Raw genomic sequence first — 27,969 nt, forward strand, 5'->3', positions numbered from 1 at the left:
TGTAGTGGAGTAGATGTAAATGTATTGGAAATTGGAATACAGTCAATTAAAGTACAAATACCTCAAAATTATGCTCAAGTACAGTATTTGAGTAAATGTACTTAGTTACTTTTAACAGCAGGAGGATGAGTTAACAAAACGTCAACAAAGTATATGACCAAGCTGTCCGTCTGATGACAAAAAAAGATTAGGAAAGAAAGGAGAAGTGGTCAATGTTATCTGTTATCTGTTGTCCAGATCATATCTCACACCAGGGCTGCAGGGCTGAATCATTCAGGCGGCGGTAGTCAAGTCACACGCCCAGCCAGGCCACCCTATCCATATATACCCACACGCGTGTACGTATATCGGGTGCAGGTCTTTTTTTTCCGACAGCATATTGATCCGAAACCTCAATCATAACCTAACCCTAACCGCAAGCACGGGAGCAGCGCATGTCGGACCATCGCTTTTTCGCATCGCAGCGAATGTCCCCCCGCTGCGGATGGGATCGTTGCCCCGTCGGCTTGAATGTCCCCCCGCTGCGGATGGGATCGTTGCCCCGTCGGCTTGAATGTCCCCCCCGCTGCGGATGGGATCGTTGCCCCGTCGGCTAGAATGCTGTCGGGGAAAAAAGGCCGCCTCCCCGTATATCACTCATTCTTGAGATGAGGGACAAAAGTGGAAAAAACATGTCCCACACATAAGAGCCTTATTTATGTTCAAAATAAATTAATTCGTAAAAACAAACAACAAACAAAGTTATACTGTATGTAATACAGTTGTGTATTCTTATGACATTAATTTAATTATATATTTTTTCATATTCCATCTGAATTAGTTAAAAGCAGGCTCTGTACCCGAAAATGCCTGTATTTAGCCTGTCCCCAGCAAGTGGTCACAATTTCAAACTGCCAAAAAACACTGTCACAATCACATAAAATATACACTAAATGAAAGTAGATTGTCAACAACATATATAGCAAACAATATACAGTTCATTTTAATTTATATTTTCCAATAAATATCTAATGTCAAACGTGTGTCCCACGTCTTAAATTAATCAGAAAATATTGTCGACAGATTTAGCCTGAAGACTCCTTTTCCAAGTCCTGTTTATATTTGTTGCAACAGTGGAGCACCTGGTCAACAAAATGGGGAGGCCCATGGAGGCTTGAGTTTTCACGAAAACGATTGAAACATATATAAGGCCGCCTTATTCACACACATTCACACACACAAAGGCAGACATTCTTTTCCTATTCTCATTTCTTGCTGGTGTGTTTTTTTTTATTTTTTCCCCCTTATTTATACATTTGTCTTCAGTTAAATTAAATACATTTTCTTCCTGGTTTCTGCCAGACAGCGACGATATATATTAAATGATAGTCTGATAAGACTCTAAACTTCTAAAGGCTCATTCATAGTCTGGATTTTCGGTGGTGAGGTGACCACCACTCCGGTGGTGAGGTGACCACCGGAGCTGACATAACGTTGAGCGGTGGTGAGTAAAAACGGAGAGAAGGGCTGGAGCGGTGGCGGTGGTTTTCGCTCTTCACCGCGGCTCAGTGACGTCATGTAGTAGTTCGGTGGTCACCTCACCACCGAAACGCATAAGAGATAAGTCTTATCACAATGGATAACGTGATGTCTGTCTGTCTGTCTGTCAGGGACCTCCAGAGGCTTGGGGAGCTGCAGACGGAGCTGGCCGGAGCGGCTGACTTCTGTGCAACCTACCTCCGCTGTCAGCTGCTGCTAATGAAGGTTTGATATGGCTCATACTATTATTATTATTATTATTATTATACGTAGTGCGCTGAATATAGGACGACTCTGGCTCAGGTTGCCATACATGTATTGCTGTACTTCAATATAATTTGATGAGAATTTCTTTTTTTTATGGAATATTTTACATTGGGTAAAATATACCCATGTTTAGTGATGGTTTGACAAAAAGGATGTTTAGCGTTCTAGGGTTCTGTGGAACATGTTTAATGTTTTTCGTCCTGTGGTCAGGCCTTACAGGAGAGGCTGTGGAACATGTTTAATGTTTTTCGTCCTGTGGTCAGGCCTTACAGGAGAGACTGTACATGTTTAATGTTTTTCTTCCTGTGGTCAGGCCTTACAGGAGAGACTGTACATGTTTAATGTTTTTCGTCCTGTGGTCAGGCCTTACAGGAGAGGCTGTGGAACATGGCCGTCCCTCTCTGCGTCAAGCGGAACGCCACAGGCACGACAGCAGCACGACAGGTCAGAGCAGCACAGTAGTGCTTCTTGTACTTAGGCATGTAACCATATATCGTAAACCCATTAAACACTTATTTTACTTTAAGTTTAGGCATGTAACCATACATCGTAAACTCATTAAACACTTATTTTACTTTAAGTTTAGGCATGTAACCATACATCGTAAACTCATTAAACACTTCTTTTACTTTAAGTTTAGGCATGTAACCATACATCGTAAACTCATTAAACACTTATTTTACTTTAAGTTTAGGCATGTAACCATACATCGTAAACCCATTAAACACTTATTTTACTTTAAGTTTAGGCATGTAACCATATATCGTAAACCCATTAAACACTTACTTTACTTTAAGTTTAGGCATGTAACCATACATCGTAAACTCATTAAACACTTATTTTACTTTAAGTTTAGGCATGTAACCATATATCGTAAACCCATTAAACACTTATTTTACTTTAAGTTTAGGCATGTAACCATATTATCGTAAACCCATTAAAAACTTTGACTGCCCACGTTAGTTGGAAATCAATACAGTACATTGCTGTGCCCAGCTATTGCAGCCTTAGGAGCCTTTTTCAAGGGAAAGAAATACCCTAGGCGCTTGACCGGATTATCGGAAATTAGCAAACGCCAACCAAATCTATTGCGGGAGGATTGCCTATCATCCCAGGCATGAATTATTTTAGTGCGACTAGCGACGGGACAGCAAGATTGTTTTTGCTTTTTTTTGTTGTTGCAAGTATTAACGTGTGTGTGTGTGTGTGTGTGTGTGTGTGTGTGTGTGTGCATGTGTAGATCCTGGAGGAGACGTATAAACTCGAGTTTATGTACGGCGGGTTGGAGAGCCGACAGGTGGCAACGATCCATCACGTTCGTCTCCAGGCCAAGGCGCTGCAGCTGATCCTTAACGCACGCACCAGACGAGGGTTGGTATTCAGTACTGTTTACTACTGTATGATGCTTACTGTACGCCCCAGACGAGGGTTGGTATTCAGTACTGTTTACTACTGTATGATCCTTAACACACGCACCAGACGAGGGTTGGTATTCAGTACTGTTTACTACTGTATGATGCTTACTGTACGCCCCAGACGAGGGTTGGTATTCAGTACTGTTTACTACTGTATGATGCTTACTGTACGCCCCAGACGAGGGTTGGTATTCAGTACTGTTTACTACTGTATGATGCTTACTGTACGCCCCAGACGAGGGTTGGTATTCAGTACTGTTTACTACTGTATGATGCTTACTGTACGCACCAGACGAGGGTTGGTATTCAGTACTGTTTACTACTGTATGATGCTTACTGTACGCCCCAGACGAGGGTTGGTATTCAGTACTGTTTACTACTGTATGATGCTTACTGTACGCCCCAGACGAGGGTTGGTATTCCGTACCAGTGCAGTTTTAGTCATAGTCTCTTGAATAGTTTTCATTTGGTTTTAGTCACATTACATCACTTAGTGTTAGTCTAGTTTTAGTCGACTGAATCTACAGTTGATTTTAGTCGACTAAAATGTGTTTTGGCGGGCCTCAATGCCGTCGTAATGACTGTTTTTACACTCGCTGAAAATAGCCGATCTACAAATAGTAGATGTGCTATTTTCAGCATGCAACCAAGTGTAAAATGACATATACTGGATCTCTTGTCCACTAGTCCCTTCCTAACATTTTTTGTCTAGTTTTTATTTGTTGATGAAATTGTCAGTATATTTATTCTCAGTTTTAGTCACCATAGCATACGAACATTTTTCATCTTAGTTTTAGTCAACGAAAACAAAACTGTTCAGTACTATATGATGCTTACTGTACACACCAGACGAGGGTTGGTGCTGTACATTGACGAGTTAAAAAAAAACATTTTCTGACACACACACACACACACACACACACACACACACACACACACACACACAAATGAGCGTTACTGGGGAAGGTCACGTGAATGAATAATCGTCATGCTTGTGTCTTTTCTCCAGGATGGACCCTCTCATCAGCAGCTGTGAGAGGTTTATGCAGGACGTGGAGTCTTTTCAAAGGTAACGTCTCTCTCAAACTGGAGCTCTTCTGGCGCCAAAACTATACATGGTAAATGGTGCGTTCATATAGCGCCTCTATCCAAGGCGCTTTACATAGATTGTGCATTCATTTACATTCACCCATTCATACACCGACGGCGGGGGAAACCATTCAAGGAACCAACCTGCACATCGGGAGCAATTAGGGGTTCAGAGTCTCGCTCAAGGACACTTCACTTCCAAACTATGGAATGAACTCACCGTTGCAATCAGAACTGCAGACTCTGGGGGCACGGTGGCACAGTTGGTAGTGCTGTCGCCTCACAGCTAGAAGGTCCTGGGTTCGATTCCCGCTGGGGACGCTGTGGGCACTGGCGGCGTGTTCCCTCCTCCGCGTCATCAGTGCCCATACCCGAGGCGGGGGTTGGCGAAAGGGCCTTTCTGTGTGGAGTTTGTATGTGTCCCCTAGGGTAGATACCCTCACAAAAACATGCAGTAATCCTGGTCTCTAAAACTACCTCCCCCTGACCAGCCGGGGCGCCTGATGGAGGGGAAAGGAACTGGTCGGAATAACGTGTCCCTTCCACGCACTACGTCCGGCCGGGGAAATTCCCCTCTGTCAGGTGAAAAGAAGCAGCTTGGACTCCTCATGCATAGAAGGAGGCATGAGGTCAGTCCGCTGCCCCCCCCCAGGTTGGCAGAGGAAGTGTAGCGCCCAGGATTACATTAGATAATTGGCACTGGGTGAAAAAGAAAACTGGGTTACAAAATCGTGGGATAAAAAAAAAAAAAAAAAAAAAAAGAACTGCAGACTCACTCCCCATCTTCCGCCGTAGTGTGAAAACCTGTAGCCCGTAGCACTTGCCCTATAGCCTCGAGGACTTTACAGGCCTACTTTACAGATTTGTTTATGTTTTTTATACTGCAATCATGTTTTCTGGATATTCTATATCTCATATACAATGTTTCATTTTAATGTATATAGGTAGAGGCCTCGTATAAGCCCCTTGGGCTTTTTTGCCTCAGCCTAGCACCCCTTACCCTTCTCATATTTATATGTTCACCGTGCTGTTTTTTATACTGTGCTGAATAAATAAATACAAATACAAAATACTACTGTACTTCTGTCATTTAGATGTATAGCATTGCATGTAGACATAGCACTCTAGTCTATAGTGTATACTTATTACTCATAACGTCACTGTACAGATATTCTACCTAACATACTACGGATGTTAGGTTCTTAGCTTCCTTATAGTGATAATGGATTTATTTATATAGCACATTTCTAGACAAAGTCACAAAGTGCTTTACATCAAAAGAGAACAACAAAAGACCAATCCATGCAATGGCAGGCATAGAAATATAATTAATAACAATACAATAATGACGGTTAAGAAAAGGCTTTAACATACGTAAAGGTGGGTTTTCAGGCGAGTTTTAAATGTGGATATTGATTTTGCAGAGTGTGGGGCCCTAGATGACCATTTCTATGTATTTGATCTATTATTACCATGTGGTGTTCTTGCTTACCGTAAATCGCTCTGGATTAAAAGCGTCTGCTAAATGCCTACATTGTAAATCTACGGCCAATACGTTTTACACTGGGCTAGTTACCGGTAAGAGCTGTTCTGTTTTCCATTGTCCAACCAGACGTGTTTTGTCTCCACCCTGCAGGTCCTTCGTGACGGAGCTGCCCCACCTCCAGGACAGCTTCGTGGAGAAGCTGTTGGAGGTGCTGCCCCGCCTGTCGTCCAGTAAGCCCGTGGAGCAGGTGAAGATCCTCCAGACCACGCTGAGACAGAGCGGTCTGCTGCACCTGCAGCTGCCCCAGCAGGTCAGTTACTGCCCCAGCAGGTCAGTTACTGAGGTCAGCTGCACCAGCAGGTCAGTTACTGAGGTCAGCTGCCCCAGCAGGTCAGTTACTGAGGTCAGCTGCACCAGCAGGTCAGTTACTGAGGTCAGCTGCCCCAGCAGGTCAGTTACTGCCCCAGCAGGTCAGTTACTGAGGTCAGCTTCCCCAGCAGGTCAGTTACTGAGGTCAGCTGCCCCAGCAGGTCAGTTACTGCCCCAGCAGGTCAGTTACTGAGGTCAGCTGCCCCAGCAGGTCAGTTACTGCCCCAGCAGGTCAGTTACTGAGGTCAGCTGCACCAGCAGGTCAGTTACTGAGGTCAGCTGCCCCAGCAGGTCAGTTACTGAGGTCAGCTTCCCCAGCAGGTCAGTTACTGAGGTCAGCTGCCCCAGCAGGTCAGTTACTGCCCCAGCAGGTCAGTTACTGAGGTCAGCTGCCCCAGCAGGTCAGTTACTGCCCCAGCAGGTCAGTTACTGAGGTCAGCTGCACCAGCAGGTCAGTTACTGAGGTCAGCTGCCCCAGCAGGTCAGTTACTGAGGTCAGCTGCACCAGCAGGTCAGTTACTGAGGTCAGCTGCCCCAGCAGGTCAGTTACTGCCCCAGCAGGTCAGTTACTGAGGTCAGCTGCCCCAGCAGGTCAGTTACTGCCCCAGCAGGTCAGTTACTGAGGTCAGCTGCACCAGCAGGTCAGTTACTGAGGTCAGCTGCACCAGCAGGTCAGTTACTGAGGTCAGCTGCCCCAGCAGGTCAGTTACTGAGGTCAGCTGCCCCAGCAGGTCAGTTACTGAGACAGAGTGCTCTGCTGCACCAACAGGTCAGTCGTGTTGCTGTGTTCAGATTAAGGCAGATGCAAATGCATACAGTCTACCATTCATTTCCAATGGGAGCCGGCAACATGAAGCTGTACGAAGAAAATCTGACGTTTGTAGCTGCTGTCCTAATGCCAGCAGATCCAGATCCTTTAGTTTACACTGTGTCCTAATGCATTGTCAACAGATCCAGTGTAGTTTACAGACTGTGTCCTAATGCCAGCAGATCCAGTGTAGTTCACACTGTGTCCTAATGCCAGCAGATCCAGTGTAGTTCACACTGTGTCCTAATGCCGACAGATCCAGTGTAGTTTACAGACTGTGTCCTAATGCCGACAGATCCAGTGTAGTTTACAGACTGTGTCCTCATGCCAACAGATCCAGTGTAGTTTACAGACTGTGTCCTAATGCCAACAGATCCAGTGTAGTTTACAGACTGTGTCCTAATGCCGACCGATCCAGTGTAGTTTACAGACTGTGTCCTAATGCCAACAGATCCAGTGTAGTTTACAGACTGTGTCCTAATGCCAACAGATCCAGTGTAGTTTACAGACTGTGTCCTAATGCCAACAGATCCAGTGTAGTTTACAGACTGTGTCCTAATGCCAACAGATCCAGTGTAGTTTACAGACTGTGTCCTAATGCCAACAGATCCAGTGTAGTTTACAGACTGTGTCCTAATGCCGACAGATCCAGTGTAGTTTACAGACTGTGTCCTAATGCCAACAGATCCAGTGTAGTTTACACTGTGTCCTAATGCCAACAGATCCAGTGTAGTTTACATACTGTGTCCTAATGCCAACAGATCCAGTGTAGTTTACATACTGTGTCCTAATGCCAACAGATCCAGTGTAGTTTACAGACTGTGTCCTAATGCCAACAGATCCAGTGTAGTTCACACTGTGTCCTAATGCCAACAGATCCAGTGTAGTTTACATACTGTGTCCTAATGCCAACAGATCCAGTGTAGTTTACAGACTGTGTCCTAATGCCAACAGATCCAGTGTAGTTTACAGACTGTGTCCTAATGCCAACAGATCCAGTGTAGTTTACAGACTGTGTCTTAATGCCAACAGATCCAGCGGGCGACGGCGACCATCATCGAGCCAACGGGGGAGTCTGACAACCCCCTGAAGTTCATCAGTGGCCTGGTGGTGGCGCTAGACATCGACGCAACGCTGGAACACATGCAGGACCCGCAGAACACTGTTAAAGTCCAGGTAGGTTTATTTAACCCTTTAATAAACCCCCAGAACACTGTTAAAGTCCAGGTAGGTTTATTTAACCCTTTAATAAACCCCCAGAACACTGTTAAAGTCCAGGTAGGTTCCTTTAACCCTTTAATAAACCCCCAGAACACTGTTAAAGTCCAGGTAGGTTCCTTTAACCCTTTAATAAACCCCCAGAACACTGTTAAAGTCCAGGTCAGTCTGCATATGAAGTTATGAACCAGTTATAACCGGGAACAAGCAATTAGTTATTTTTGATTTTTTGATATACTGTGAGTGTGTGTGTTCTATATCTAAAATTAACCTGCATCGTAATGCACTAGTCTGTCATTTACAGTAGCATGTTTAAACACACCTCTCTGTGTCCCTAGGTTCTGTATCTGGACTACATTTACAGTAGCATGTTTAAACACACCCCTTCTGTGTCCGTAGGTTCTGTATCTGGACTACATTTACAGTAGCATGTTTAAACACACCCCTTCTGTGTCCGTAGGTTCTGTATCTGGACTACATTTACAGTAGCATGTTTAAACACACCCCTTCTGTGTCCGTAGGTTCTGTATCTGGACTACATTTACAGTAGCATGTTTAAACACACCCCTTCTGTGTCCGTAGGTTCTGTATCTGGACTACATTTACAGTAGCATGTTTAAACACACCCCTTCTGTGTCCCTAGGTTCTGTATCTGGACTACATTTACAGTAGCATGTTTAAACACACCTCTCTGTGTCCGTAGGTTCTGTATCCAGACGGGCAGTCTCACGTCATCCAACCCAAACCCGGAGACTTCAGGAAGCCTGGACCCAACCGACACAGACTGATCACACAGGTGTACCTGTCACACACCGCTTGGACAGGTCTGTACACACACACACACACACACACACACACATGCACGCGCGTGCGTGGTGACATGTTCTGAGCTTGTATTGTCGATCTGCCATTCCTGGTGTGCGACTTCAGCACACAACTAGGTATATGAAAACAGGGAGTCATGTGAACAAAAACATTACATTGTTGTCGTGTTTCGACCTAGACGGTCTTCGTCAGGGTCTATCTAACATTTTGGCTAATCGGTCAGAGATGCACACGCAGATTAGACACACCAACGGACCGCTATGCGGACACAACGGTCGGACAAGCGGTCAAAGATTTGCTGCTCCCGTGCTTGCGGTTTGGTTCGCCATCTTTGTTGAAGCAGAGTCTGGGCAATTATGTCAATAAGGACAAATGGCAGTACAAGAGAAATAATAGTCCGCAACACTGGTAAGGAATAACTCAGCTCCACTGGTTTATTAATTCAACATTTCAATCACTGGGATCTTCTTCAGGAAGATCCCAGTCACACCTAAATACAGCCATGTGATGTTCCAGTCATGTCCGTAATTTACGTCATCATCATGTCATTTGAATGACCGTTCATGTTGTGAACACAACATGAACCGTTCATTTGGTGACCAGCACCAAATGAACAATAAACGTAAATTGTTGGTCAAACATGAGAGAAGAAAACATGGGAGAAAGATGAGAGAAAAATGTTTAGGGTGTCATGTGATCGCTAAAACAATATATATAGCGGTGGTCTGCGTTCTTTCACATGCGCTCAGCAGCTCTGCTTAGTAGTAGCTGGTAATGAGCGCCCGCGGGCTTACTCACGTTGTAATACAGCGTGTCTGTATCTGTATTTAATGTGTGTCTGTGTCTGTATTTAATACAGACACAGAGCCGCCTCGCTGGTCTAGTGGTCTAGGCATAAGACTTTGAATCCATACCTCACAAGTTCAAATCCCACTGCTACCACTGTTTTTCCAACAACCACAAACTACTTTTTTGGACAATAAGGTAGATTTTGTGAGGTTAGGTTTAGGCCTAGTTTTCGTGAGGTTAAAGGTTAGGTTTAGGCCTAGTTTTTGTGAGGTTAGGGTTACATTTACTTGCGTGCGGTGAAGATGAACACAGCAGAGCGCTCCCTACGCCATCACTGACAACCAATCACAAGTCGATGTTTGGACTCTGCACCTATGAACACAATATTCGCCTCCTGGACAGCTTCACTTCCTGGTCGGTCATTTTTGGAAGTTTCAATGAGGAACAACGGTGGATAGACACGGCCGTTTGAGTCGCGTTTCTATTTTCGTTGACACCCAGTGAGAGGAACTGTAATTTTGGACGTGTAGTGGACATAAACATTTTGTGACTACCGGTACTTAAAAGGTAAGACAAAAAAACAGAAAATCACGTCTGGCACTGGGTGAATGTAACGGTTATTGAGTCACTGGCACTGGGTGTGTTAAACGGTTATTTAGGCATAGAATGGTAATCCCAATTATTGGTACATTTTTTGGGGGGTGTAAAAGCTGTATACCATATACTGTACAATATCATATATCATATACTGTACAATAAATATCACAACATATACTGTACAATATCAAGTGGTACATAAATTAGGGTCAACATTATTTATCAGATTAGATTTCTTTGATGAGATTCAGCCTCTCAGACCCAAAACAAATGTGTTGTCCTGGATAAGATGTTGTATTGGTGTTGGTACCACTAGGAGACATAACAGGCTAATGTTGATTCTTCAAATACTTCAAATATATGTGACCAGATTTGACTGAGAGCCTGCCATCGCGCAACCTCCAGCTTTTCACCTGACAATTCTTTATTATTAATTAATGTATTAATTTTTTTAATCCAAAATGAGTTTATAGCACTGGCAGACTCTTCACATACTAGACTCATGTCTGAAATAAGTGTCAGAGCTGAAATCGACATGCAAATATGAAATAAATGCTTAAACATGTAGCTATAGGTGTAATGTTAATGTTAGGTGAGTCCACAGAAGTGAACCTTAATGTCAAGCCTGTTTTGTCAAATCGCTGTTTCTCTGCAAGACATTACTCTATATGGCATATCTCAAAAACTGGTGGGTCAAACTGAACGACCTATATGTCAATTTGAAGCTATGATTCCCTGCTTTCATATGAAAGATCCAATGGCAGTCCCTCAGTCAAATTTGGCCACACATTATCATGATATATTCTTGGTTCATCTGTCATCATGTGACCTCCTCCCTCCTTCTCTCTCGTCCTTTCATTCTCAGAGCCGAGTCAGATCGAGGTGAGGCTCCTCCTGGCCTACAGCACCTCCTCCTCCTCCTCCTCCTCGTCCAAACCAGGCTGGGGCGACAGCACCGACAGCCTCCCGCCACCGGAGGGCACCATAGAAGGCACCATCCCCTTCAGCAAGCCGGTCAAAGTGTTCATCCATCCCAAACCCGCCAGACGCTAGTTAGTTGTTACATAACGAGACATTTTCTTTTTTACATTTCTCAGTCTGCCTGGTCTAGACGCTGTAGACAGAGTTCCTATGTTATTTAGGTGTGTCCCAGTAGCTACCCTCAATCAGTCCCACTGGTTTTTCCCTAGTGGGACTGATTGAGGGTAGCTACTGGGATGTAAGTCGGGACTTGGTCACTCCCGGCTGGGTCGCCTGAGTGAGGGGTGTGATGTTGGGAGACCTGAAACCCCGTTGACCTCAGGATAAATCACTGAGGATACGTCCCAGGTGCATCCATGCCATGTTTTTTAGTTATAAAGTAGGTGTGAGCGAAACATTTTTTTTTTTTTGGAGGGGAAACAATAAAAAAATCCAGATATAATTGGTTCGTGTTATGTTTTGAGACACAATGATCACACTTTGTATGTGCAGTATTATTAAACTATGGTTTTGGATTCAAGTAATTTCGTTTACTTGAGACATTATTTTTCTTGCTTTGATGTTTTGTATCTAGAGCTCCTTGAATGAATGGTTCCTATACTTCAGTCAGGACAACTCAAGAATGGATGGAATATATATATATATTGAATATAAAATGAGCAATATATTTATTATGGTTTGGCGATGAATTGGATCTGCTTTTTAGGTACTCTGATCAAGCGCATCAGCCACAACCATAGGGATTCCGAATCCCCCGTACCTAAACAGCAGATCCAAAACGACAGGTGGTAGCTGGGGTGGAGGAGGGTGAGGCAGGTGGTAGCTGGGGTGGAGGAGGGTGAGGCAGGTGGTAGCTAGGGTGGAGGAGGGTGAGCAGCAACAGTTTAAGCAGGCAGCAGCGCAGCAGTATCAGTGTGTGCAGCACCAAGTAAGCAAGCAGATTGAGCAGTACAACCTTCCAGTTTAAATTGCCAGTATGAATATGTGATGAGTGTGATTGGATGAAGTGAATCATGTGAATGAGAACGTGATGCTGATGTGGCCCAATTAACGGCCGGCAGAAACTGCACTGAGTTTCAGGGCCGGATTTAGCCAGCCCCACTAAGGTGGGCAGACATAACTTGGGGTGTCAAACCCCAGAACATGTCTTCATGTGTTTAGACACAGTGGTCAGGTCTGTTTCGTTTGGACAACATAACTTGGCCAACTTTGGCTTTGCAACAATGAGTTCCCTTTTCAGAGTTGCGTAGTCTGTTCCAGTTCCAGTAAGAGCATGCAAAGGCTCCAACAAGGTGGAGTCTAGAAATCTCTCAGAATAGGGTACAAGGCTTGATATGGTATGATATGATATGATACTATTGACATACTTTTGACTCCACTACCTATCTAAGCCTTATATTTCCAATAGTGAAACTAGCAGATCAACAAACTCGCAGTTTCTTTTTTAACGTCTACATTTTAATATAGACAGAGTTTTAAAGGCCTGCGCACTTACATTATTGTAAAAGAAAGCACTCCAGTACTTCAACTCACGTACACATTTGACAGATAATATTCCACTTGAGTCGTACTTTGACTCAAGTACTGGGGTTGGTTTGTTGTTGTTCATCCATGTCGATGTATTTGTTATAGATTTCTCATTTGCCAAGATGACCAAGTTATTTTTTCTTTCGTGCAACATGGTGCAACGGTATAGGGGGTTAGGACACGTGCCAGTGTGGAGAAGGAACTCTCACATGAAGCTGAAGACACCAATTACAAGGGCTGTCACATACAACTTGTGCAACACAGGAAATGCTTTCTCGTATGTCTTCATGTGTTTAGACACAGTGGCCAGGTCAGTTTCGTTTTGGACAACATGACTTGGCCAACATTGGCTTTGCAACAATGAGTTCCCTTTTCAGAGTTGCGTAGTCTGTTCCAGTTCCAGTAAGAGCATGCAAAGGCTCCAACTAGGTGGAGTCTAGAAATCTCTCAGAATAGGGTACAAGGCTTGATATGGCTGTCATTAGGTCTAAATTCTTCTTTGAGAATCTGTTTTCCATTTCTGAAATGGCCCTGTCGAGGATGCTGAGCAAGGATCTTTTGAGAGACTGAGAGGGGGTGATGGTGGGGTTATCAGTATCTGTATAGCTGGAAGCCCTTCAAGGACCTCTGGGGATATTATTGCTTATAGCAGCTTTAAGTAAAAGTAGCAATACTGCAACATATAAATATTCTGTTAGAACTAAAAGTGTGGAATTCAAAATGTACTTACAGTAGGCCTACCAAAAGTAAAAGTACTCATTGTGCAGAATGTCCCCTTTCCAGATGTATAATAATCTTTTGAAAATAGCAAATCTACAAGCTCACAATCCGTCGCATCGTGACACATGGTGAGGTTGTAGATTGGCTATTTTCAAATGCCCAAAATGTATATAGGGCTGAAGTGGGTAATGTATGTTTTGTAATAATAATCTAAATCTACAAAGTAACTAGTAACTAAAGTTTTCAAATAAATAGTGTGAGTAAAAGTACAATATATATAGTACAAAGAATCCTGCAGAGTCAGCTTTTGAATATTTTGTCTGTATCTCTGCAAGAACCATGCTGGCTTCATTTTGAATACCCTTAGATGTGTATGTACTCTATATTGTTATTCATGCTCTTAGCAATAGCAGCTAGCTTCTTATCCTTCGCTAAGGTGTACTCAAATAATTTAAAAAAAGACCAGAAGCAATGTCATCATGATCATCATCAGCATCGCTGTGGTGAGTGTGGTCACGTAAGGTTTCTTTTGTTCTACGGAGCCCCAACTCGTTAACACAGAGAAACTTAATAACATCTCCAATGCTTTTACCATAGTGCCGGTTCTTTTCAAGTGCTGTACCTACCGGCATACTATCAACTGTCGCCCCGGTCGCCTCTCTGGACCAGGTCGCTGTAGCCTGTATATGATTGTGGCTGGATACATGTTTCTGCGGGAGGCATACTATGATCCGACGGAGCAATGCTCCGACGCGCATTGGTCCGAGGGTTGGGGTTAGGTTTAGGTGTGCTGCCCCGTGCTCGCGGTTATGGTTAGGGTGAGGGTTTGGGGTAGGTAGTCGATGGGACCAATGGATCGGACCTAAGGCATGCACTCTGTTACTGCAGTCCCCTTCCATTTTCGAGTGCCGCTTTCCAGTTAGTGTAACCACGCACGGTAAAACCCACCCTCAAAATCAAAGATTCAGGCTTGGGAATTACAGTTGGCGATCAAAAAGTGAGCATATTATTATATGCCGATGACATAGTCTTACTTTCTGAACAGGAGAACGATCTGCAGTTAATGCTGAATATTGTCGCAGACTGGTGCTGGAAATGGAGACTGGAAGCAAACCAGGACAAAACCCAAATAGTACACTTCAGACAGAAAGCAATACACAGAAGTCTTATACTGATCAGTACAAGTATCTTGGATTGACCTTAGATGAGCACATGACATTTAATGATGCTGTCAATATCCTAGCTCAGTCAGCGGGCAGGGCACTAGGCTCTGTCATGAACAAAGTTAAACACTGTGGACGTTTAGGATTCAATGCTTACACACAACTTTACGAATCAGGCGTATGTCCGGTGTCTGACTATGCTTCTGGTGTTTGGGGTTGCCGAGAATATGCGAGCTGTAACAACGTGCACCATAGAGCTATTAGATCCTTTCTGGGAGTCCATAAACTGACTCCATTGCTAGCAATTAACGGGGATATGGGATGGGAACCTCCAAGCATCAGACACAAATGCGAAATGATACGGCTATGGAATAGACTTGTGAAGATGTCTGAGGAGAGACTCACCAAAAAGATCTTTAACTGGGATCTTAGAGGTGGTCACCCCTGGACAAATGAACTGAGAAGTTTACTTTATTCAAATGATTTGTTTTTTATTTTTCAAAATAGATTACAATGTAATGTCCAACAAATTAGAAATACAATGTTCTCCAGGTACAAAGAAAACTGGTGTAGGGACCTATGGTACAAGCCTAAGTTGCGAACCTACTGCCTTATAAAGGACATCTTCAGAAAGGGGATAGGGGGGGTGGGGGGTAATGACAGAGAGGGAGGGGGGGGGTAGGGGCAGATCATCACACACATTACAGTTGCATTGTGCAGGCACGAAATGACTTGGGTGGGGGTGGGGTTGGTTTTGGGTCTGAGACAGATAAAAAACACTGATTCTAACGCCACGCTTCTTTTGAAGGGCTGCCTTAGAGCAGGAAAAATATGTTCAGCCGGGCAGCAGGTGTGGGGGGGGGGGGTGTGGGTCGGAGCACGTCTCAGTTGAACAGCGCAACAGAGACCAGTGGTGCTGCCAGCAGCAACAGGCTAACGGCGGTGCTTGTAGCGCTGTTGCACAGGTCACCCTCACAGCAGCTCATAGAGGCTGACATGCCTGGAAGTTCTTCCGATGACAACACGCACAGGCTCTTTGAGACGCAGCCCTTCATGGTCATCTTATTGCCTCCGTATTCCACTGTGAACAGACATAAATCAAACTGTATTCTTAACGCTCCATGTCTTAGAGAAACAGAGTAATTATACAACAGGTCGTTTCGAGGAAGCAATCTGATTTGTTTTTGAGTGGTGCAACCACTCCAAGGAACAGCAATGTCCGTGTTCACCTATGTGCCTATGTGTTGGTTAATGAGCACCTATTAGCGAATATCTATAGTTATAATGAAATTGAGTTCAGGAAGGGATTGTGACATAATTTTTTTTGTAATTTCTGATTTCTTTTTTTTAGGTTTTCTGAGCTCAATTGCACCCAAAAAACCTGAACTTTTAACATTCAGTAATTGAGGTCACAAAACCTAAAATAAAGACGAAGAAATAATTTAAATTAATGTCATGAAACCTTTTAAGGGTAACTGTTACAGTCGAGGGTTGTGCTTTACGGTCATTAATGGCACTTCTTCTGCGCTGCTTACGGAAGGCGCCTGTCGGCTCGCCTAACGTTCCTGCAGCAACGCCGGCGTATCATTAACGGCGGTAAAGCACACCCTCTCGTGTAACATTGCTTTATTGAACGTTCTTCTGAGCTGAAGAATAATGTGAAATATTCGGCTAGACGGGAGAAGCGTCAGCGTGTGGTAGGCAATTTTTTTCTTGTGCCAACGGCTAATTCGGTCTGGCTTATTAGCTAGGCTAGTGGATCTGAACTCTGAAGCCCTAGAGTTGCTGTTGTTCAACCCAGATTCGGCACAAACAATGGACTAAATTGTTTTCGCTCTTATGCCACCAAATATGTGGAACGCCCTACCAACACACAGCGAAGACATGCGAATCCCTTGACTCCTTCAAAACCGCTCTCAAAGGGCACCTACGGACGGCTGCAATTCGAAACTGGCCCCCGTAAAATCTGAATCCCCCACCCACCCCTTTTCGCCCTCACTGTGTATGTTTCCTTTCCCTTTTTACCTCCTTACATGAGTTCCTGTTTTTTTATATAGAAGTGTCTATTTGTACGTCTCTAAATGTTCTGATGAATTGAAAAAGGTGGACCCTGTTGTAAACAAGTGTAATGCTTTATCAGTGTGTCGTCCACAGTAACAGTCTCTGTATTGAGTTGTGCTTTCATGTGAAATGTACCCATTCTGCAAACTGTTAATAAATACTTCAATCACTCAATCAATCAATCAATCAATACCTCTTGTGGAGACGCATCGATCCTCGTCACCAGAACATGACACGATGGAGGAGCAGTCTTTGCTGTTGCAGGTGTAGCACTTCTTACCGTTGAAGTAAGAAGGAGCGGGCAGGAGCTGTATAGGTTTTACATTACAGTATTACTGTATTACATACAAGAGCTGTATAGGTTTTACATTACAGTATTACTGTATTACATACAGGAGCTGTATAGGTTTTACATTTTAAAATGGTCACATACACCAATGTCTCTAACGGCGGTGCTTGTAGCGCTGTTGCACAGGTCACCCTCACAGCAGCTCATAGAGGCTGACATGCCTGGAAGTTCTTCCGATGACAACACGCACAGGCTCTTTGAGACGCAGCCCTTCATGGTCATCTTATTGCCTCCGTATTCCACTGTGAACAGACATAAATCAAACTGTATTCTTAACGCTCCATGTCTTAGAGAAACAGAGTAATTATACAACAGGTCGTTTCGAGGAAGCAATCTGATTTGTTTTTGAGTGGTGCAACCACTCCAAGGAACAGCAATGTCCGTGTTCACCTATGTGCCTATGTGTTGGTTAATGAGCACCTATTAGCGAATATCTATAGTTATAATGAAATTGAGTTCAGGAAGGGATTGTGACATAATTTTTTTTGTAATTTCTGATTTCTTTTTTTTAGGTTTTCTGAGCTCAATTGCACCCAAAAAACCTGAACTTTTAACATTCAGTAATTGAGGTCACAAAACCTAAAATAAAGACGAAGAAATAATTTAAATTAATGTCATGAAACCTTTTAAGGGTAACTGTTACAGTCGAGGGTTGTGCTTTACGGTCATTAATGGCACTTCTTCTGCGCTGCTTACGGAAGGCGCCTGTCGGCTCGCCTAACGTTCCTGCAGCAACGCCGGCGTATCATTAACGGCGGTAAAGCACACCCTCTCGTGTAACATTGCTTTATTGAACGTTCTTCTGAGCTGAAGAATAATGTGAAATATTCGGCTAGACGGGAGAAGCGTCAGCGTGTGGTAGGCAATTTTTTTCTTGTGCCAACGGCTAATTCGGTCTGGCTTATTAGCTAGGCTAGTGGATCTGAACTCTGAAGCCCTAGAGTTGCTGTTGTTCAACCCAGATTCGGCACAAACAATGGACTAAATTGTTTTCGCTCTTATGCCACCAAATATGTGGAACGCCCTACCAACACACAGCGAAGACATGCGAATCCCTTGACTCCTTCAAAACCGCTCTCAAAGGGCACCTACGGACGGCTGCAATTCGAAACTGGCCCCCGTAAAATCTGAATCCCCCACCCACCCCTTTTCGCCCTCACTGTGTATGTTTCCTTTCCCTTTTTACCTCCTTACATGAGTTCCTGTTTTTTTATATAGAAGTGTCTATTTGTACGTCTCTAAATGTTCTGATGAATTGAAAAAGGTGGACCCTGTTGTAAACAAGTGTAATGCTTTATCAGTGTGTCGTCCACAGTAACAGTCTCTGTATTGAGTTGTGCTTTCATGTGAAATGTACCCATTCTGCAAACTGTTAATAAATACTTCAATCACTCAATCAATCAATCAATCAATACCTCTTGTGGAGACGCATCGATCCTCGTCACCAGAACATGACACGATGGAGGAGCAGTCTTTGCTGTTGCAGGTGTAGCACTTCTTACCGTTGGGTAAGAAGGAGCGGGCAGGAGCTGTATAGGTTTTACATTACAGTATTACTGTATTACATACAAGAGCTGTATAGGTTTTACATTACAGTATTACTGTATTACATACAGGAGCTGTATAGGTTTTACATTTTAAAATGGTCACATACACCAATGTCTCTAGGTGATGTAAAACAAACAGTGCAAACACAAACATTAAACGCCATTAACAATAAAAAAGACAATATGACGTAATGAGGCACATTATGACGTACATTTTCCCTTCATTGTCAATGGCGTTTACAAAACAAACATTGAACTAAAGACAAACATTAAACCTGTATATAGGAGGGGCTAGCACCCCTCAAAAAGTGAGGACAGACAAGTAAAGTGAGGACACCAATTATGATTGGCCGTAATGTGATGGATGTATGACGATGTATGATGACAAGAGCGCCCCTCACTTCACACGGGGTGTGACTTTTCTATGTCCAGCTCCTAGTGGGCGTGTAAACACAAACTTTGTCATAAAACAAAAACATTAAAAGCCTGATAATGAATGGCCAGTTTTACATCATAGTGTAAAATTAAAAGCTGGATGTGATTGGCTGGAATGAGATGATTTATCTCAAGATAGGGCCCCTCACTTCACACAGGAGTGATTTTTTTTGAGGGGCCATATGCAGATTTTTTGCCCCACGTGTCTCAATATTTACCATTAACAATGAACGGAGAGATATGACGTCAATTAAAATGTAAACATCAAAACATTAAAACGCCATTGACATTGAAATGTAAACGAGCAAATCAGCTAACCAATCACAGGCATTCTGATTGGACAGTATGAGATGATGCATGATTGATGATGTACGATGTACTCTTAAATTAATCATCATCATGCATCATCCTTCACACGGGTTTGATTTAAAAAATATATATACAATCTTGAAATAAATTAAAAGTAATTCTCTTCTGGGTGTTTGTGGCACAATATCTTTTCAGACGGGCGTCTGTGTGCTGTAGGTACTTACGTGAGGGATACTGGTCATTGCAGAGGGCAGTGGAGCAGCACGTGCTGACAGTTTTTGCTCTAGTGATTCCTAAGTTCATAGAGCCAATGAGACCACAGGCGGCAGACCGCATGCAAGACTTCATTTTGAGATCCACGTCCATCCCACCTAAAAACAAACAACATATTTAGCCCTACATATTACCACTTAGTTAGGCTATGAAACACACAACCGGTAACCAGTGCTGCCTGCCACCCAAGCGTGGAATGCCCTGACCCCTTCCCTCAAAAAAATGAAGATTACGGCATCTTTTAAAACAGGCCTGAAAATCCATTTTCCAGCAGGCCTTTTAAGGGAGAAGAAATCCCTTAAATCCCTTAAACAGGTGATCAATTCAATCAATCAATCAATCAATCGATCAAACCCACTGCAAAATAATGTCTTAATAGTACTAGAAAGTGGCTTTTAAATGAAGGTTCTATTCATTGTAGCTCTTCTTCTTATAATCACATACCCACAGATGTCCTGGCTGTGACTGCACCACATTGCAGGGAAGCAGGACAGTCCCGCTGGGTTTCAGTGCAGGCTCCTGGGCCCCCCGAGATGCACTCGTAGCAGTTCAAGGCAGAGAGAGCTATAAGACAACATGTGGGCGACGTCATGGATAGAGGTTACGACTGAACTCTAATGTAAACTTTACACACATTGGAATTAGGACTTTCTGAACAATTTCTAACAATCATGAACACATTTCTCAAAAGATACAAATATGCTGTGAAAGCTGTTTGAGGAGACATCGAACAGAATGTGGGTGGAATGAATGAATGAATGAATGAATGAATGAATGAAAAATGTTAAACCCCAACATAGCATCCAAAAAACACTTACCTTTTGGGAAAAGCAGAACCCCAAGGATAACTGTGACTAGATGCATGTTGCTGTCCAAGTGAAGAACTGGCCAACGGTACAGCTTTTATACCTGTCTACAAATGGGGTAGACACACAATAGGTATACGCCCCTCAATAATAAGTTACAACCCAACTTTGCCTTTGCAACAATGAGTTCCCTTTTCAGAGTTGCGTAGTCTGTCCCAGTTCCAGTAAGAGCATGCAAAGGCTCCAACAAGGTGGAGTCTAGAAGTCTCTCAGAATAGGGTACAAGGCTTGATATGATATGATATGATACTATTGACATACTTTTGACTCCACTACCTATCTAAGCCTTATATTTCAAATAGTGAAACTAGCAGATCAACAAACTCGCAGTTTCTTTTTTAACGTCTACATTTTAATATAGACAGAGTTTTAAAGGCCTGCGCACTTACATTATTGTAAAATAAAGCACTCCAGTACTTCAACTCACGTACACATTTGACAGATAATATTCCACTTGAGTCGTACTTTGACTCAAGTACTGGGGTTGGTTGTTGTTGTTCATCCATGTCTATGTATTTGTTATAGATTTCTCATTTGCCAAGATGACCAAGTTATTTTTTCTTTCGTGCAACATGGTGCAACGGTATATGGGGTTAGGACACGTGCCAGTGTGGAGAAGGAACTCTCACATGAAGCTGAAGACACACCAATTACAAGGGCTGTCACATACAACTTGTGCAACACAGGAAATGCTTTCTCGTATGTCTTCCTGTGTTTAGACACAGTGGCCAGGTCTGTTTCGTTTGGACAACATAAATTGGCCAACATTGGCTTTGCAACAATGAGTTCCCTTTTCAGAAATTTATCTTTTTCTCTCATCACTCCATAACAATAATCAAAGGTTACATTTCCCTGGTCATCAGATTTTGCTCGACACTCGTAATCCTTTAAATATTGAGGTGGTCTCCTTTCTCTTTTTGGATAAGTTTTACTCTGGCTACTTTCACCTGCCTGAATGTCAACCAGATCACTCATCTCTGACTCTGCATCTTGTTTTTGTGTCTCTTTTGGGATTACCATGGTTTCCTTAACTTTAGGTAGATAGTTTACAGCCCCCCTTATACTGCAACCACCATCCTCCTCCATTTCTTGCTCGGTTTGTGTCTGACTCACAATGACACTCTTTTGAATGAACTTTACCAATCTGTGTTTAGCTACAAGTACTTTCCCTGTGTCAGGATAAAACACCAAATAAGCTGGGCTGCATTTGTCGTAGCCTACAAAGATAGCCTTTTCACATTGTGAATCCAACCTTTTCTTGTCTTGCTTGTATGCATAGCATGGGGACCCAAATGTTCTCATTCTCGAAAGGTTTGGCTTCTTTCCTGTCAGCATATAATATGGGGTCTGTCCTACACGCTTGTTGAAACACCTGTTTCGAATAACAGCAGCAGTCATTACTGCATATGTCCACAATTCTTTTGGTAAACTGCTTTCAATCAGCATGCATTTGGCCATTTCAAACAGTGTTCTCCTATTTATTTCAGCTCGGAGCTCAGAGCTCTCGAGCTATCGAAGTCTTATCTTTTTAGTTATTTATACAGTCCTTGATATAGTCTTTAGGGTATTTTACAGATAAATACCCATCATACACCTCTTGAGATTCATGATGGGTTTAAAACAAAATGACACTGAGGTCCTCTCACACTGAACGAAACAATACCTTAAAAATACATCACAAGTACATATACATTACATACACACTTAAGTGCAGTACTTGAGTAACGTACTGTATTTACTTATGCCTACATTGCACAGTTAGACAGGTCTCAAAACCACTATTTTAGCACACACACAGTCACACACACACACACACACACACACACACACACACACACACACACACACACACACACACAACACGGAGAGTGTCGTAGATTTAGAGAGAATAGACAGTTTTGTAAAAAAATTAAATAAAAAATATTTTTTTAGTTTAATTGTGGTTGTGGTGTCAACAATAACAACCTGAAGTATTGCTTCAGTCCAATGATGTTAAGGTCAGGAACACAGTTTTGCATTGAAAAGCCATATTGGTTGAATGATGGTGTTTAATTCTGGTCCATGGAGCAACACGCAAGTCATTAATTTGAGTGGCTGCGGTTACATGAGGGCTTTTTCATTCAGAATGAAAACTTCAGAATGAATTAATTCAGAAGTAATGTTTTTTGCTGCGTGTTTACATGGGAAAGGTCATTCCGAATGAGTGTTTTACATCATGGACAATACTTTTAAATCCCATTATTTCATTCCACATCAGGTTTGGGGCTGGGAAGGCTTCTGATTGGATAGGGGGCGGGGCGGATATGTTTACGTCCAGTGGTGGAAAGTACATTTACTTTAGTACTAAAGTACAATTTTTAGGTATTTCTACTTTACTTTCCAATTGTTTTACTTTTTACTACACTACATTTCAGTAAAACAAAATAATAATAATAATAGAAAAACACTTTTATGCCGTATTACTTCATATTTGATTTATCCTGTAGCCTATGAGAGGTTTCTAATATAATTTCTTAATATAATTAATCGCAAAACAAGAGCATAATATAGCCATACCAATTACATGGAAACAAGCATGCACAGAAAGACCAGAATGAACTTCAATCCGAATGAGTGTTTACATGAGTCCACAATTGTTTCAATAGGATTAGATCCAAGTTTAAATCAGATTGACCATTTTCATTCTGATTTAAGTTTTTGTAGGTGTTTACATGAGAACTTTTAATGGGATTTAACTTTTATTCTGAATGAAAAGGAGATTTAACTGTCCATGTAAACGTAGCCATTAGGCCTCATTTTACTGGACGATGGCAGAAAAACAAGGTGAGGCAAATGTATTTGTGTAGCACAGGGGTGCCCAAAAGGTAGATCGTGATCTACCAGTAGATCACAAAGGCTGTGCAGGTAGACCACATGACATGCCCCTGGCCTAAAATATAAATAATTTAAATTAAATAAAAAATTGTTCAAGTGGCATATGCCACTTGAATGAAGGTGACTTGATTGATTTACATCAAAAGGGGCCTGCCTCAAACCCACAATGCAATACTTTGTTTTTACGCCACATGCTGAAAGTGTATACCACCATAACATCTGGATTGTTAGTTTAACCGCAGCAGCCTTGCATCTTTATTGTTGGCATGTCTTAAAAATAGGGGAACATTCGGCAAAAACCAACATTCATCAGTCATCCAAAATGGAAGAACAAGAAAGCGGCATTGAAGGAAATGAAGGACACATGAAGTGAAACTATGCAAATATTAATATTCCATTACATGGGTGTTGTGTTGTCTGCATCATTCAGAATAACACAGCATTCCAGTCTTGCAAACGTACGTTATTAAAATCTTTATTCAACGTGAGTGGCATATTCAAAGAGGGTGCATAATGCAATTCATGCATGCATGCACACACTCACACACACACACACACACACACACACACACACACACACACACACACACTATAACTGATCTAACCTAATGGATAGATAGGCGGGTAAATATATGAAAAAAAAGCACCTTACCCTAAAAAAATTGTAACAAAAGGTTTCTCAACTGATTTATGTAGTATTAGGTGTCCTTAATAACATACTAAAAGTTTACCAAATTTGACCACCCGAAAGGTGTTATTTTCAAGATGGCGTCCAAGATGGCCTAAAAACCATTAAAATAGCCTAACTCCTTCATTATTCATCCTAGACAAGTACTTTTTGTGTCTAACCCTATGTTTTTGGGGTCTAGGAGTCCATTGAACTTGTCCAAATTGCAGAGATACAATAAGATAATTGTGAAATCCAATATTGTGTTTGTGACGGTTAAAACCCTCTGAAATAGTCACCGATTTCAAGTTAACTAAACTAAATATTTAATAAATATCTAAATATTTATATATATTTTTGGAATAAGGTTTCAAGATATCCTCAAAACACAACAAAACTAATAGTCACAATTTGCAGTAATTCAGAAGGTTGTGGCAGAGAATATTGTCAGTTGATAGACATTAGCCTACTCCTGATTGCAATATTGAAATATTATATATATTTGGATCTGTGGATAAAATTAGGCTCAAACTAAATAATTCATCTTTGACACCCACCCAAAACTAATCTATTGCATTATTTACTCTTAGTGCAGAGTAGTCAGAACCTAAGTCTCTACCGGGTGCAGAGGGGAGCATGATAGGTGGGGTTGGGTGAAGAGGTAAAGGGGGGTCCGGACTAGGGTTGGGATTTGTTAGGACTTTAACGGTTCCGGTTCCTAGCGGTTCCTAATATTATTTTTTCCCTTTTTTCTGACATATATTATGCTTATATTATAACTAACCTAACCAAGTACTTAATAAACACAAATTAAATTATTGTATTTGCACTTTACAATTATGAGTTGGCACTATTATTTAAACTTCACCACCACCAGCTAGCCGCCACGACAATATCATTGTTGAAATTTGTACTGTATATTAAATATACAGTACACATTGCAATAATGATTGTTGTGGTGACAAATTAATTTAATATAATTTTTTATTGTACTGTAGGCTATGATCCTGTGCTTTTTTCTGCAAACTGTTTATAAAGTAATCAATCTATGGAGGTATATGTATATGCACCTAAAAAAAGCAATTGAGTTGGTTATAAGTTGTAAAAATAAGTGCAGAGAAATTGATTTTTAGTTAACGTTATTCAGACAGAAAGACGTCGAGTCATAATAAAAAGCTCTGTAGAAAAGTAGTTTTTATTTTCTAACGTTATTCGTGTAGGCGTATTGATTTTGAGATGTTTCCTGGTGCAAGTTGCAACATCCTTTGCAGGAAACTATGGCATTGTGGTGACCCACATCTAGAGACTGCGAGAGACATTCACCCGAGGGCTATGGTGCCTTTAAGAGCACGGGGGAAACATGGAGGACTCAGTGCTTCCGGTTCCGGTGTTGTTGTTGTTCTCACTACATGAGTGTCTGTATTGTATGTGGAAGATCAGTAAACTCCTCTACACAAACTGGGTTTCCTGTCTCGCAGTTTCCTACTCCACAGCATCACATTTATTGCACTTTGCGAGTGTGGTTAACACTGTGGTTAAAGAGAGGGAAATGACTCTTGAGGCTGAGCACGCAAAGTGCAATAAATGCAATGCCATAGTTTCCTGCAAAGGATGTTGAAACTTGCACCAGTTGTATGTCTACATTGAGGAAACATCTCAAAATAAATACGCCTACATGAGTCACAAGATTAATCTACTCACTCATGTAGGTGGGGGTCACGGCATGCTGGGGAACGGAGTGTGGAGGAGGTAGAAACTAAGGAACTTAGCTTAGGCTGGGAGGAGTGTTCCTATATGTCGCCTGGCTTATAGTCCCACTGGTCCCATGTGGACCATGCTGGCTCTTACTCCCGAGATAGGACCTCTTGAGTTAGCCTAGGTAGTGAGGACAGTCTCCACTGATGGTGGTTATAAGACCTCCACATGTTGCAAGACTGTCAGAACTGTGTTCTTATGCATGCTGGTCCCAAATGGACCTCCTGCTGGCTCCTAGGTCTGAGCTATAGGCGCTTAGAGTGGGCATAGGTATACAGAAGGGTCAGACCCACATAGTGGTGGTTCTAAGACCTCCACGTGGTGCATGATTGTTTGTCAGGCAGACAGGGGTGTCCCTATGTCGGACTGGCTCACAGGAGAGTCTGACCATTAATATTACCCCCAGTGACTGATCATTATGGCGCAGAATACCCTCTCCCCTCTCCTCTAGAACAGCTACTGTAGTACGAAAATGCAAAAGGTGTAACACGAAATTAGGGGCGCCCACTGTATTTATATTGGCCACATGGCATCCTATGTTGTCATTTAGTGTGCCCTAAACAAACATTAAAGTCCATAGTCTTGGCTGCCACATGACTTAAAAAGCCATGCATTGGAAGGCAGCAATGCTTGTTTGTTGGATAGCAGCAGGGCTACAGCGTGGAGGGAGGTTAGATTGGGATTCTATGGGGAGACCGAGACTGGAGCCCAGGGCTCAAGGTTATTGCCAGCAGTACCAAACACAAAGTAAATGTGAAATTAATTTTACACACACAACTACTACAGTCTCGGGAATAAGAAGATGTCTGTGACAAGCATAACTGAACCCTATCCATGCCACACTCCACCACCTGCCTACCAAGATACATGTGTGATAGCTCTGGACTGACTTGCACACCCTCTAGTCTAGGCCCATGAGGGCTCATTGAGGGGCCATTTCTCTCCACTGTATCCCCACTGAGGAGTCCATCTTCCCCATAGACCAGACAAGTGGCCAATTGGTCCTACTGAGTGTGTTTGGTGCAAAGACACTCAGCGTTGTGAGCTTTTATAGATCGCCTATTTTCACAATGTTTGTCCCGGCCCACAGTTTGGGAACCACTACCCTATAGGGGACATATTTTTATTATTATTATTGCCAGACACCTTTACAAATAAAATAGTGCAGACATTTCTCTGTACATTTCTTCCATGATTTGTGTAATATTCCCAGTCTAATGGGTCTATCACTTGGCAGCCATGCTTTTACAAATGTCACATCATATGACAGTACCGCCCAGTAATAATGAATGTATTCCTCATTGTTATGGTATCAAAATAAATCTCCTGAAAGCTTCAACAGAATGTGAATGTTGTATAGGTGATGAATTCACCAATCCTGGGCATTACGGCATTATAGAAAAGGGTAATGTCCTATTACACTGTTATAACCTCATATGGATTCCTAGATAACCAAAACATAACCAACATTACTTTTCTAGGATGAATAATGGAGGAGTAATGGTATTTTAAGAACTGGCGGCGGCCATCTTGAAAAAACACATTTCGGGTGGTCAAACTTTGGTAAACTTTTAGTATGTTATTTAGGACACCTAATACTACATAAATCAGTTGAGAAACCTTTTGTTACAATTTTTTTTAGGGTCAAACCATATTTTTACCCGCCTAAGATGTCTAATGTTAAACCTAACCCTAAGCATAAAAACTTGGGGACACCAATTTTTGTGTTCATATTTGACACGCACTCGGGCCTGTCTAAGGTGCACTCACACACGCAAGCACACACACAGACACACTCCAAAGCCCCCACAGGTAGATTTTTAAACTATTTTCAGCAATGGGATAATATAATTTTTGGTGGGTAGATCAAGTAAAAAAAAGTGTGGGCACGCCTGGTGTAGCACATTTCAACAAGGCCATTCAAAGTGTTTTACATACAACATTAAGTATCAAGTGAGACAGAAAAAAACTTAACACAAATTAAATCATTATTAACTCAGCACACAAAGTTTGCCTCCAAAAATGTTTAAATTTAATCCGCAACACAGATTTGTATAGTGG

The 27,969-nt window shown here is 42.3% G+C and overlaps 1 protein-coding gene and 1 long non-coding RNA gene across 3 annotated transcripts in view; one reads left to right on the forward strand and one right to left on the reverse strand.

The window, feature by feature from the left end:
- Nucleotides 1-11,757, forward strand: part of ints4 (integrator complex subunit 4) — a 37,835-nt gene extending 26,078 nt beyond the window's left edge. Inside the window, exons 17-25 of one of the 2 annotated variants that reach the window (XM_080772173.1) lie at nt 1,650-1,743; nt 2,149-2,229; nt 3,026-3,156; nt 4,210-4,269; nt 5,926-6,085; nt 7,985-8,128; nt 8,874-8,994; nt 11,247-11,523; nt 11,586-11,757. In XM_080772173.1, the coding sequence (XP_080628299.1) occupies nt 1,650-1,743; nt 2,149-2,229; nt 3,026-3,156; nt 4,210-4,269; nt 5,926-6,085; nt 7,985-8,128; nt 8,874-8,994; nt 11,247-11,434 (979 nt within the window). In that variant the 3' untranslated portion in view covers nt 11,435-11,523; nt 11,586-11,757. The remainder of the gene's footprint in view (nt 1-1,649; nt 1,744-2,148; nt 2,230-3,025; nt 3,157-4,209; nt 4,270-5,925; nt 6,086-7,984; nt 8,129-8,873; nt 8,995-11,246; nt 11,524-11,585) is intronic. The other variant, XM_080772174.1, reaches the window with a different exon arrangement.
- A 5,531-nt stretch (nt 11,758-17,288) lies between these two features.
- Nucleotides 17,289-19,802, reverse strand: LOC308321977. The gene is made up of 3 exons (XR_013964669.1): nt 19,698-19,802; nt 18,598-18,711; nt 17,289-17,424 (listed from the first exon to the last, which is right to left on the reverse strand). It is a non-coding gene; the product is annotated as an uncharacterized lncRNA (long non-coding RNA).
- Between the last annotated feature and the right edge of the window lie 8,167 nt (nt 19,803-27,969).

Source organism: Protomyctophum bolini (assembly GCF_963924005.1).
Source record: "Protomyctophum bolini genome assembly, chromosome: 9".
Classification (NCBI taxonomy): Eukaryota; Metazoa; Chordata; class Actinopteri; order Myctophiformes; family Myctophidae; genus Protomyctophum; species Protomyctophum bolini.